Below are 13,642 nucleotides of genomic sequence, written 5' to 3'. Positions count from 1 at the left end.
GATGACCTTCACAGAGATACACCTGAAGTTTTTTTAATTGGAGATTTGCACTTTCTACATGCCACTACATGCTATGAGAAAAGTCAGATAATACAGAGGCTACTGCTTCTTTAAAAAAAAAAAAAGAGGCGGTGATGAGTGCAGAGAAAGTGGGATGGTACCATCATGAATATTAATCAAGTAATTTGTTCCTTAGAGACAGAGCGCAGCTGGATGTCACTGATTTGATTGAACTAGAGGACACCTCGCATCATAACAACTCATATAAAATCTAAAATCATATCTTAATAAGCACAACAACCTATTGAGTCGCGGGATGCATAACAAAATTATAGTTGTATAAGAGACAGCTCAGAACATAGTAGCCTAAAACAGCTGTTGTCATCGGTTTTTAACATTTTTCACTATTTACCTTCTATTGCTTTTGTGAAAATATATTTTATCATAGAGTTTAATTATAGTAATTGCACTTATGGACACCATTCTGGACAATTTCGCCCCGGATAAACTTTTCCCCAGTGCCAACCTGTTGGACCTTGAGGATTTGAATGAAGGGGATTTTCTCAACAATGTGGTAGGTGCAGATGTTATTTTTTCTATTCTACATATTATCAACACTCATCTTTACGCACATAGTGATTGACACGCTGTAATGCAGCATAAATTGTGTGTCGCTGTTATTCCCAATATTTTTTAAATATATTATTCGGCTTGCATGCCCATAGCCTATGCAATTAATGCTTCAATGTCTACAGTGTCAGCAGTGTTCTTCTGTCTCGACTGTGATAGATGTGTTAATTACGCTGTAATAAACTGATTTATGGATGAATTAAACTGTGGGACTACACTGCAAATATCCAATGCGCGTCAGAGAAAGTTGCTGGGTTCGTCACATGCGTGTCAGCAACGATTACGAAAGATAAACAGCCGGCATGTAGACTATTGCTGTTTTATTTGCTCAGCTGTGTAATTCAGCAAATTCTCTTTCCCAATCGTGCCGGACCTAAAGTGGGCGTGTTAGCTGGAGTTGATCCTGCTCATGCATCCGGCTTCAGTGCGTTCGTAAAGACTGTTGTGACGTATGTGAAAACTATCACACTTTTATGATGGCCCTCAATAAATTACTCTGATCGAATTGAAGATCATTTTTAAATTTTTTAATTTCACCTTTATTTAACCAGGTAGGCTAGTTGAGAACAAGTTCTCATTTGCAACTGCGACCTGGCCAAGATAAAGCAAAGCAGTGTGACAGAGACAACAACACAGAGTTACACATGGAGTAAACAATAAACAAGCCAATAACACAATAAACAAGTAAATGACACAGTAGAAAAAAGGAAGTCTATATACAGTGTGTGCAAAAGGCATGAGGAGGTAGGCAATAAATAGGCCAAAGGAGCGAATAATTACAATTTAGCAGATTAACACTGGAGTGATAAATGAGCAGATGATGATGTGCAAGTAGAGATACTGGTGTGCAAAAGAGCAGAAAAGTAAATAAAATAAAAACAATATGGGGATGAGGTTGGGTGGGCTATTTACAGATGGACAATGTACAGCTGCAGTGATTGGTTAGCTGCTCAGATAGTTGATGTTTAAAGTTGGTGAGGGAAATAAAAGTTTCCAACTTCAGTGATTTTTGCATTTAGTTCCAGTCACTGGCAGCAGAGAACTGGAAGGAAAGGCGGCCAAATGAAGTGTTGGCTTTGGGGATGATCAGTGAGATATACCTGCTGGAACGTGTTGTTATCATGACCAGTGAACTGAGATAAGGCGGAGCTTTACCTAGCATAGACTTATAAATTACCTGGAGCCAATGGGTCTGGCGACGAATATGTAGCGAGGGCCAGCCGACTAGAGCATACAGGTCGCAGTGGTGGGTGGTATAAGGTGATTTGGTAACAAAACGGATGGCACTGTGATAGACTGCATCCAGTTTGCTGGGTAGAGTATTGGAAGCTATTTTGTAGATGACATCGCCGAAGTCGAGGATCGGTAGGATAGTCAGTTTTACTAGGGTAAGATTGGCGGCGTGAGTGAAGGAGGCTTTGTTGCGAAATAGAAAGCCGATTCTATATTTGATTTTGGATTGGAGATGTTTAATATGAGTCTGGAAGGAGAGTTTACAGTCTAGCCAGACACCTAGGTATTTATAGTTGTCCACATATTCTAGGTCGGAACTGTCCAGGGTGGTGATGCTAGTCGGGCAGGCGGGTGCGGGCAGCAAACGGCTGAAAAGCATGCATTTGGTTTTACTAGCGTTTAAGAGCAGTTGGAGGCTACGGAAGGAGTGTTGTATGACATTGAAGCTCATTTGGAGGTTAGTTAGCACAGTGTCCAAGGAAGGGCCAGAAGTATACAGAATGGTGTCGTCTGCGTAGAGGTGGATCAGGGAATCGCCCGCAGCAAGAGCGACATCATTGATATATACAGAGAAAAGAGTCGGCCTGAGAATTGAACCCTGTGGTACCCCCATAGAGACTGCAAGAGGTCCGGACAACAAGCCCTCGATTTAACACACTGAACTCTGTCTGCAAAGTAGTTGGTGAACCAGGCGAGGCAGTCGTTAGAAAAACCAAGGCTATTGAGTCTGCCGATAAGAATATATTCCTCATTTATTAGTTAAGTTAAATATTCAGCACATTTCACACAGGGATCAAGAGTAAATGTAACTGGAAATGTCAAACTGTACCAAGACTAACAACCCCACCACAAAGAGATGGAGTACATCATTGTTACTAGGTGGTGGAAAACTGGACCAACCAATGGGCTATTGGAGAAATGGTGAGCAATTTGGAAAGGATCCCATTAGGCTTTGAATGTTCCATGATTACTCATTCTTCTGAGGAGAGAGTGGTGGTGGTTTGTATCTTTAACTACTCCCCAATGGGTCAACATTTCATCTAATCCAAACACCTATTGGACATAAAGAAGTGTAACTGGAAATGCTTCACACAGATGAATGGGAAATCATGTGACATAATGGCATTCACACTGAATCAGCACATCAGCTCAGCTAGTCATGCGCTTGGTACACTTGAGGATGAGGGTGTCAATGGGGATTTGACAGACTTATAATAGACCCAGATGTCCCTCCACATTCTCCCAGCTGTGAGGGTATGTATCAAGCCTGGCCCCTGGCCCTCAATGGCTTGATTGTGGTTGGAGGATTTCTAGGGGACAGCGACAGGGAGGAGAGGACCAGTCTGTCTTTAGTGTGAATACGTTCAGATTCTAGCAACTGACTGCCGTCTCAGTGCTGTGTGAGAGTGAATGAGGGCCTGTGTGTGTGCTGCATGCACCCCTCACCGGTCTGCCACTGCTTCCCCCTGCACAGCCCTCTGTTGAAGCCCCTCTGTAGGCCCGAAGTGATGAGGCTCAGGCCGGGGCCTCTTCAAGTGAAAGAACCCTTTTATGCCTTTAAAAATTACAGCAAAATTACACACTGACAGCCTTGGAGGAAGGGTGGGGGGAGGCAAGTAATAGGCGGTGTTTGTTTTACCAACTATTATGGGGGTTTAAATATAGGTGGGTCATTTAAGGGTTTCAACTGTTTAGGTTTCTGTGTGCTACTTTTATATTTATAGCTTGGAGTTAGAATTTCAATGGCTGTCTTGGAGTTTTCATATGCTGCTTTTGATGTATTTCTTGCCAAGCACTTACCCTACATTTTAGGTAATTGCATGGGTGGGTAAATCAGATAAGCTGCAGGCTATTGTGTAGCTTTTAAGATCAGAGTGTGACCACATTAACTAGGATGCCCATGGGTGGAGATTTGCATATTCTCATGATGCGACTTTTAGAAATGTGTCAGAGGGTGTTCATTCCTTTTACATGGATTACAGCCTGTAATGACTTCACAGGTTATCTTCATATTTGGCTGGTCTGTTCAATCCCACTTTATTTGAATAATAAGAGAAATTCCTAACGGCTAAAAGGTCAGTAGCATACTGTAGTTGACTGCAGAAGTTAAATATTCACTCATATGGATGCACAGAATAGAACGGCACCTGCAAGTGCTGCACTGCAAGTGTGTGTCTGTGTGTCTGTGTGGAAGAGGGGGGATCCCAGCTGGCAGGTGACTGGCCGACACGCCCGCGTCTCACTCAAGCCAGCAGCTAGTTCTGCTCATAGGTGATGGAGCGTGACTGGGCATGCCATAAAACTCCAGCAAGTCGAGGCCTTGCAGTCGAGACACACTAATGTAGAGTGGGGGTGGAAAGGAGTTTTTGGCAGAGGGAGGAGGTAAAGGGATCAGCTAGCTGCATTCCTTCCCACTAGGTTCCTACAGGGACTCATTGCGCTGAGCTTTCTACTGCTGTTTTTGGAGCCAGTCCATCATGGATGGCTATAACAACGTTATGTAATATTTTGAAAATTCATGTATGCATGCAAAAGAAACCAGTCTACCAAAATGGCAGGCCACTGGCTCTAGTTTTTCACAATCATTGACACTTTCTGCTACATGTGTTCTCCGCTAAGGATCGTAGTAAACCCCTGCTACAGACTTCCACTTTCAAGTGGTCAATAAGGTGATTCTACTCTATAACTTGATCAGGTGTGAGGTGAGGTAGTTTGATTGATACCCTCTGCTATCAATCAAGCATTGAATGAATTCAGACTAAATGCTAGTAAATAATAGTGTATCAGCCAGTGATTAGTTTTATTGCAGCCTAAGTTGCTTAAATCAAGAGGACATTGAATTTCCTGAGTGGCCTAGTTACAGTTTTGACTTAAATCGGCTTAAAATCTATGGCAAGACTTGAAAATGGCTGTCTAGCAATGATCAACAACCAAATTAACAGAGCTTGAAAGAAAAATATAAGAATAATGGGCAAATATTGTACAATCCAAGTTTGCAAAGCTCTTAGAGACTTACCCAGAAAGACACAGCTGTAATCTCTGCCAAATATGATTCCAACATGTATTGACTCAAGGGGTTGAATACTTATCTAATCAAAATATATTAATATTTTATTTTCTATGAAAACAATTTTGGGGGAAATTTTTCTTCCACTCTGACATTGCAGAGACATTGCAGAGACATTGTGTAGATCTTTGACAAAAAAAGACAATTAAATCCATTTTAATCCCATTTTGAACAAATCTAAGGATATGAATACTTTTTGAAGGCACTGTACTGTATATACCAGGGCTGTCCAACCCTCTTTCTGGAGAACTACCAATCTATGGCTTTTCAGTCCAACCCTAATTTAACACACCTGATTCTACTAATTAGGTGCTCAACAAGACCTTAACTAGTTGAATCAGAACTGCTAAATTAGGGTTGGACTGAATACCTACAGGACAGTAGATCTCCAGGAAGAGGGTTGGGCAGCCCTGGTATATACTGATTAGAGGTCGACCGATTAATTGGAAAGGCCGATTTAATTGTGGTCGATTTCAAGTTTTCATAACAATCGGAAATCGGTATTTTTGGACACCGATTTAGCCGATTTAAAATATATATATATATATATAAATATATATATATATATATATATATATATATATATATATTTTTTTTTTACATTTTTACACCTTTATTTAATCATTATTTAACTAGGCAAATAAGTTAAGAACACATTCTTATTTTCAATGACGGCCTAGGAACAGTGGGTTAACTGACTTGTTCAGGGGCAGAATGACATTTTTACCTTGTCAGCTCGGGGATTCAATATTGCAACCTTACAGTTAACTAGTCCAATGCTCTAACCACCTGATTACATTGCACTCCACAAGGAGCCTGCCTGTTACGCGAATGCAATAGAAGCCAAGGTAAGTTGCTAGCTAGCATTAAACTTATCTTATAAAAAACAATCAATCAATCATAATCACTAGTTAACTACACATGGTTGATGATATTACTAGTTTATCTAGCGTGTCCTGCGTTGCATATAATCGATGCGGTGCGTATCGTTGCTCCAATGTAAACCTAAACATAAACATCAATGCCTTTCTTAAAATCAATACACAGAAGTATATATTTTTAAACCTGCATATTTAGCTAAAAGAAATCCAGGTTAGCAGGCAATATTAACCAGGTGAAATTGTGTCACTTCTCTTGCATTCATTGCATGCAGAGTCAGGGTATATGCAACAGTTTGGGACGCCTAATTTGCCAGAATTTTACGTAATTATGACATAACATTGAAGGCTGTGCAATGTTACAGGAATATTTAGACTTATGGATGCCACCCATTAGATGAAATACGGAACGGTTACGTAATTTCACTGAAAGAATAAACGTCTTGTTTTCGAGATGATAGTTTCCGGATTCGACCATATTAATGACCTAAGGCTCGTATTTCTGTGTGTTATTATGTTATATTTAAGTTTCTGATTTGATAGAGCAGTCTGACTGAGCGATGGTAGGCACCAGCATGCTCATAAGCATTCATTCAAACAGCACTTTTGTGCGTTTTGCCAGCACCTCTGCTGTTTATGACTTCAAGCCTATCAACTCCCGAGATTAGGCTGGTGTAACCGCTGTGAAATGGCTAGCTAGTTAGTGGGGTGCGTGCTAATAGCGTTTCAAACGTCACTCGCTCTGAGACTTGGAGTAGTTGTTCCCCTTGCTCTGCAAGGGCCACGGCTTTTGTGGAGCGATGGGTAACGTTGCTTCGAGAGTGGCTGCTGTCGATGTGTTCCTGGTTCGAGCCCAGGTAGGGGCGAGGAAAGGGACGGAAGCTATACTGTTACACTGGCAATACTAAAGTGTCTATAAGAACATCCAATAGTCAAAGGTTAATGAAATACAAATGGTATAGAGAGAAATAGCATAAAAACTACAACCTAAAACTTCTTACCTGGGAATATTGAAGACTCATGTTAAAAGGAACCATCAGCTTTCATATGTGCTCATGTTCTGAGCAAGGATCTTAAACGTTAGCTTTTCTTACATGGCACATATTGCACTTTTACTTTCTTCTCCAACACTTTGTTTTTGCATTATTTAAACCAAATTGAACATGTTTCATTATTTATTTGATGCTAAATTGATTTTATTGATGTATTATATTAAGTTAAAATAAGTGTTCATTCAGTATTGTTGTAATTGTCATTATTACAAATACATTTTAAAATTCGGCTGAATAACCGGTATCAGATTTTTTTGGTCCTCCAATAATCGGTATCGGTATTGGCGCTGAAAAATCATAATCGGTCGACCTCTAATACTGATGTGTGTTTGTCATGGAAGGATCAATAAAGAGATACGTGACAAACTAAGATGTCATGAGAAAGACTAATAAGCATTAAAAGGTGCTAGCAAGTATCAGCCCTTCAACTTTGTCTCTGAGGTGAATATCAAAGGCGTGGTGGTGCCTTTCAGTCAAGTGCGGAGAACACACCCTGGAAATAAGCTCTAACATGTGGTAGTTGCAGGCTGTGATCAATTTAGAAAGCATGTACTGTCAAACCAGTTAGTGTTTTATCTTTGGTGATGGTGCGTGTCTCTTATATTGTCCTCACTGAATTGTTAAAAATGTCGGTCATTCTTGTTTGTTTTTTAAAGCGTGCGCATGTCTATTGCTCTTAGAAGAAAAAAATCTGTAGGCCCATGAAAATGTGAATTATAGAACATCTTAGAACTAGAAATGATGTGGTTTCTATCAATATTCATTTGAAATAGATTACATAATAGAGCCTCCAGCTATATTATGGGCCTTTCCGAAATAGTATATTGATTTAGACATCTGAGTAATAGGAGCGTCCACAAATTTTGAACTGGACCAAGTTCTGGTGAGCCTATAGCCTATTTTCAGGGAAGTTCTCATGTACTTTATCTTATATCGACATGAGTATTTCCTTCACCCATTTCCTTCTCATCACATCCTTGAAGGTATCACTTTGTTTATCATTGTGTAATAAGAGGATCATGCCCATTGTAGTTGAAGTACCCACCCATCCTCCAAGCTTACAAAGAGTCATATATCTGCAGCATTGTACCAATCTGTTGCAGGTTATTTTCACACTGGTATGACATTTTAGGTCACCTTATGAACGTTATACTTGTGGTTTCCGACAAACCGAAATGGTACTAAATGGAGCTGTGAGTTGTTTGGCTTATTGAGTAGATATGTATAATTAATCTATTTTATTTTGTATGAAAGGCTGGTGGGCAGTTTTCTCAGTCTGTAAATCAGTCCTCTGTTGAAGTCTCTGGCAACCAGCTCTGTAAATGAAACAGCAGAACAGAAGAAGCCAGACTTAATCTGGAACACATTGTTAGGATGGAGCTTTCAGGGATAGATTTCAGGGAGAGGCTTTCAGGAGACATTGCAGGGACAGTTCTAGGCAAGTCTTTTTGTCATATCCACCCACTATTGGAGCAGTAGGACTGGCTATACCTGTCAGACAAAACCTGTCTGAAAATCCACTTTCCATATAAGCAACCAAATTAATTCAATTAGTGATGTGTAGACCTTACCGTGAAATACTTACTTTACAAGCCCTTAACAAACAGTGCAGTTCAAGAAATTAAGAACATATTTACAAAATAAACAAAAGTAAAAAGTAATAAAAAGTAACACAATAAAATAACAATAACGAGGCTACATACAGGGAGAACTGTTGCTGAGTCACTGTTCGGGGATACAGGTTAGTTACAGGTTAGTGACAATGTGACAGGTTAGTTACAGGTTAGTGACAATGTGACAGGTTAGTCACAATGTTCGGGATACAGGTTAGTCACAGGTTAGTCACCTTTGAATGACTGTCATACTGATATGAATTGGATTCAAATATAACAGTTGGATTCCTGTTCCCTGACCCATTTCAACCACAGTTCATTCATACCTTGCCTCGCTGGTTCTCTCAGACCGAGTCAATATTGTAGGCTGGTGTTAACCTTTGCTGGAACAAGGCTGTAAATTCTTTCAAAGCTTCCAATGGTGGGGATCCTCCCCCTTTTTTCAATTTTCTCCTAAAATGACATACCCAAATCTAACTGCCTGTAGCTCAGGTCCTGAAGCAAGGATATGCACATTTTTGGTACCATTTGAAAGGAAACACTTTGAAGGTTGTGGAAATGTGAAAGTAATGTAGGAGAATATAACACAATAGATCTGGTAAAAGATAATATAAAGAAAAAATAACCGTTCTTTTCTATTTTTTTGTAACATCATCTTTGAAACGCAAGAGAAAGGCCATAATGTATTATTCCAGCCCAGGTGCAATTTAGATTGTGGCCACTAGATGGCATCAGTGTATGTACAAAGTTTTAGACTGATCCAATGAACCATTGCATTTCTGTTCCAGATTTTGTATCAAGGCTGCCCAAATGTGCCTTTTCATGTTCAGAATTGTGCACTCTCCTCAAACAATAGCATGGTATTCTTTCACTGTAATAGCTACTGTAAATTGGACAGTGCAGTGAGATTAACAAGAATTTAAGATTTTTGCTAATATAAGATATGTCTATGTCCTGGGAAATTTTCTTGTTACTTACAACCTCATGCTAATCGCATTAGCTTACGTTAGCTCAACCGTCCAGTGGACAGGACACCGATCCCAAATATGTTTTTTTAAGAAGATAGTACTTGAAGGTTAGACTAGTCAATTAAGTGTACTAAGGTCCATTATTAGTCTCAGGAAGTGCAACTGGCTGTGAGAAATTGTCATTGTCTTGAGTGGGAGTCAATGGGAAAAGCAGCAACTAAATTACAGACTGCAGGACCAAGCTGAGCACAGGAAATTGGGGACAAACAGTCAGAGAGGGAATGGTTGGGACTGTGAGGTTGCAAGCTGAAGATAATATTGAGAAGTGATTAAAGTGACTTGAGTTTTGCAGTCCATTTGGTTGGCCACAGATGCCACAGCAAAGTAGAACTCCAGACTCTCAGGACCCTGGAGCTTCAGTGAGAAGGTGATCCCCCCTCAACAATAATATTTTCTGGGCTTCCTCTAATCTATCACAGACTCTAAATGGATCCAAACAATCCCTTAAAGGTCAGAAAACCAGTCAGAGTGTGACACAGAAGCCTGTCTCTAGTGGTTGTGGTTTTCAAACCTCTCTGCTTGCTAAAGAAAGCATCTGCAATGGAATGAAGAAACCAGGCCTTTCCACTCAGGGAACGTGGGGGATGGGAGCTCATAGGTCTACTCTATACTTTAGGGTGCTCCCTCGCTGCTCATGCAGAGGGAAATTCAGGCCATGGGACTTCTGACTGCTGCCTCAACACTAGATGAATAAATGAAATGTTGGACTCAGTGAGGAGCAGGAGTCGGTGAGTGTCAAGTCTGGTTGATTTGAGAGCTTTGGAAATACCAGCGATTACACGCGTAATACAGTATGTCAAGCAGTATGTAAATTGTTTCTATTACACATATGTCGTTTCGTTGGAGATCGTTGTAATTCTGATTTTAAACGGAAGCGCTACTTCCAAATGTCTTCCCCAAACAGCAGGTAGTAGGTGAGAATCAGGGGACACATTCAAAACCTCCCTGTACCTTTATCCTAAGGGCTTCAGGTGTGTACACTTTAGCATTATGCACATCAATTGTAAGTCGTTAAAAGCATCAGACACAAATCAGGCTCATCTTGCAGCATCTGGTCCAATTTGGGAGCCAGCGGCAATGTGACAGGCGAAGACATGTGACCAGGCCCTTAAAGTTGCAGATGTGAACATTTGGATGCAGCAGTCTCAAGTCCTAATGTTTGCACGCAACTTAAGAGGTTTTCAATGGGAGGTCAGATTAGGTCAAGCTGTCAAAACTTTATGGATCACAGCTGATTTGAACGCGCACGCTTTTCGCTTGTAATTTCCTCCTCGCTTGTACTAATGTAGCGCGTGTCCTCTAGATAGTCTTCCTGTATGTCGAACTCAACATAGTCCAGATCATAACAGTCATATTGTGCTCATCTTTTCTGTTGATTTTCAGTTTTTAACTGCATCCTTAAGCACAATTCTTCAAATAATAATTGTTCTTATAAGAACAAACTGTATTAACTGCTGCTTCGATTCTTCATCTTCTCACAGCAACAAGGGCAAATCTCCACAGAGCGGCCACAATTGAACTGCATAACAGCCATTCCTGCAGATCTGAGAGTCTAGCAGCTTTCTTGGCTTGGGTCCCCGGCCCAAACTTTTATTGGCCGATTTATTTTTCCTTTTACAAACGCACATTTTCTCCTGCTGCTGAGCTTCTCCATGCGAACCTTGCACTCCAGTTTTCCTTCTGCAAGCGCCTGGCTAATTTGCATGCGTTGCTCTGATTGGTCACAGAGCTGACATAGTATTTGTATCACCACGAGCAATGCTGAGAAGCACATTGGTATTACTATGAGCTGCTTGACTTCAGTGCAGTGTTTACTATGTCTACTGCATAGACATTTATTTATGCTTTCATTTCACCAAATGTGATACTGTGTGCCAGGAGAGAGTGCAATACTTGATATGATTGTGCCTTGCTAGGAATACTAGCACCACTTCAATGACAAGAGGGTAGGCTTATAGGGCTTATTTAGTGTGTGGTAGAATGTCTAGATTGTTTCAGATAGATATGGTAACTTTCCACCCCTTCTGAACAAGCCAAACAAAATACTTTCTGGTTTCCAATCACAGTTAGTACAATACTCCCAAGAAATCTATACATTTATCCCTGTGCCTGTGGTTTCTAAAAATACAATATTTGGTTTCCAAATCCATAACTGCAGTGGCACTAACATTTTTGGCATCTATTATCATAGTTGGCTTTAAAGGGCAAAGCGTTTAAACGGGCTGCTAGGTATCTGCACAGACAATGCTCTGGAGCCTGATTGCTCAGGCAGTGATGTCGAGTTGCTCTGGAACATTTTAACCTCTTCGGTTCCCTATAGCATAGTGGTCTATCTTCCTCTCTCTCAGCCACAGAGAGTTTTAATGAGAGGTCTTCCAGAAAGAGTAGCACCCAGCAGCCCTTCCCCCTCTATGGGGCTTCCTGTCTGTCCAGACCTGTACCAGCTGCCCCAGCTGGAGAGATGGGCCGGCGAGGGCTGAGGGAACATCTGGGGCAGCAGAAAGGGTCTTTTCTCCACCCCAGACAGGGAAGCTATGTTTCCCTCAAGTGTGTTTCTCTTCCCATCCCATTCTGACAGACCTCTGTAATTATTGTCTGCCATCATCACCACTAAAATGATAGACGAGAGAAGAACTTGAGTGCCAAAACTATAATGAATTCTCATTACCTGTTTGCTGTTCAAAAAGCAAGCTTTCTCTGTCTCATTCTAAGAGGAGAATTAAAATATTTCCTCAGTCATTATGCATGCAAGTACCGTCCTGGTATGACTTGGTGTACTTCAAAGCCTGTTGTCTGGTGCTCTAGCCAAAACATAATTAGCAATCTAGAGAAAATGTCATATGAGGGGCAACTCCCAAAGAATCTGTGATCTTTTTGGCTTTCCGGCTTACATTCCTAGTGGGTTCATGTGCAAACAATCGTCATAGTAACTCCACCAAGAAAAAGTGTAATGTTATTTTTACTCCGTCCCAAGTATGACCCAAATTCAGTAATTGGGTCTCTTTAAAAGACTATTTAAGTGCCACAATGGAGAAAAGGCCCCTCTGTCTGCCTCTGAAATTCTCCATCTCTACTTTTGAGGGATTGCATCATCATCACCATCACCATCACAGACTGAACCAGGGTACCTAGAAACTCTACCACGGGAGCATGCGTTTAAATTATATTGTGTCGACTTTATTAAATAGTTTTCAATTTGTTTGTGTATTTGTTTGTTTTTAAACGGCTTGTTCATTTTCAAAGGAGCTGTCTCCCCAAACCAAATTTCAAATTTGCGTGGGAAATACTGCCAGTGTTCAAACCGAATGAGGCTACAGCCTGCTGCCTGCAAAAACCAACCATTTATCTGTGTAATATACACATTGTGATTGTGTTTGTCTTTTCCAACCACCATAATGGTCACCTTCTTCTTGGCTTGGCAGTGAAACACATCACTCAGTTCAGTCTGGATTATCTCGGGCCGCAAGCACATCCGCCGCACACGGTGCACAACAGGAACCTCCTGCTGTAGATGAAAGGTTCTGGGTGGGACTGTTTATCCTGTTGCGCACTCAGCCATAGTCGTTAGTGTGCCTGCTGACGGCAATGGTGTTGCATCAATTAAATAAGCCAGATCATCTAGTATTGCCAGTGTGCCTTTCTTTAAGCATACACTGCTCTCGAACCCACATCAGCTCTATTTAATGGTGTTTGATATCCGGTTAAGTTTTGTGTACATAGATAACGTAGGAGTAAACTAAGGAGAGTGAGCCTTTTATATACTCCCTTGCACGTTATCCATATCCTTATCATGAGAACATGACAAGTAGGGTGAATGTGTAGTACTGTTTGGAATTGATTCACCTCCACTAGCAAGATCATTTCTTCTGTTAGGCCTAAATACTATCAGCAAATGTAGATATTTTGTCTGTCTGATGATACAGCCTTCTGTGGCAACACACAGATGGCCAGGGCTTAATCTGTGTTGGTTTTCCTGTCACAGAATTCACAACGTTTAGGCGTGTGAGAGGCCCAGCAGGTAGTGAAATGGGGATGTCTTTGGTGCTGTGACACGGCGTACACTGTGTTTTGTTTGACAGCTGTGCAGCTCTCATGCCTGGGTGACAGGTCACACCTAAGACACTCCCCTCTACAGCAAACA

The 13,642-nt window shown here is 41.0% G+C and overlaps 1 protein-coding gene across 2 annotated transcripts in view; it reads left to right on the top strand.

Annotated features, from left to right (window-relative positions):
- Positions 1–224: 224 nt before the first annotated feature.
- LOC135546972 (cyclic AMP-responsive element-binding protein 3-like protein 1) overlaps positions 225–13,642 on the top strand; it is a 28,611-nt gene continuing 15,193 nt past the window's right edge. For both annotated transcript variants that reach the window (XM_064975535.1, XM_064975543.1), the window contains exon 1: positions 225–574. In XM_064975535.1, coding sequence (XP_064831607.1) covers positions 473–574 — 102 coding nt within the window. In that variant the 5' untranslated portion in view covers positions 225–472. The remainder of the gene's footprint in view (positions 575–13,642) is intronic.

Source organism: Oncorhynchus masou, chromosome 1 (genome assembly GCF_036934945.1).
Source record: "Oncorhynchus masou masou isolate Uvic2021 chromosome 1, UVic_Omas_1.1, whole genome shotgun sequence".
Lineage (NCBI taxonomy): Eukaryota > Metazoa > Chordata > Actinopteri > Salmoniformes > Salmonidae > Oncorhynchus > Oncorhynchus masou.
The sequence above is the reverse complement of the archived record's forward strand: the minus strand, read 5'-3'. Positions and strand labels throughout refer to the sequence as shown.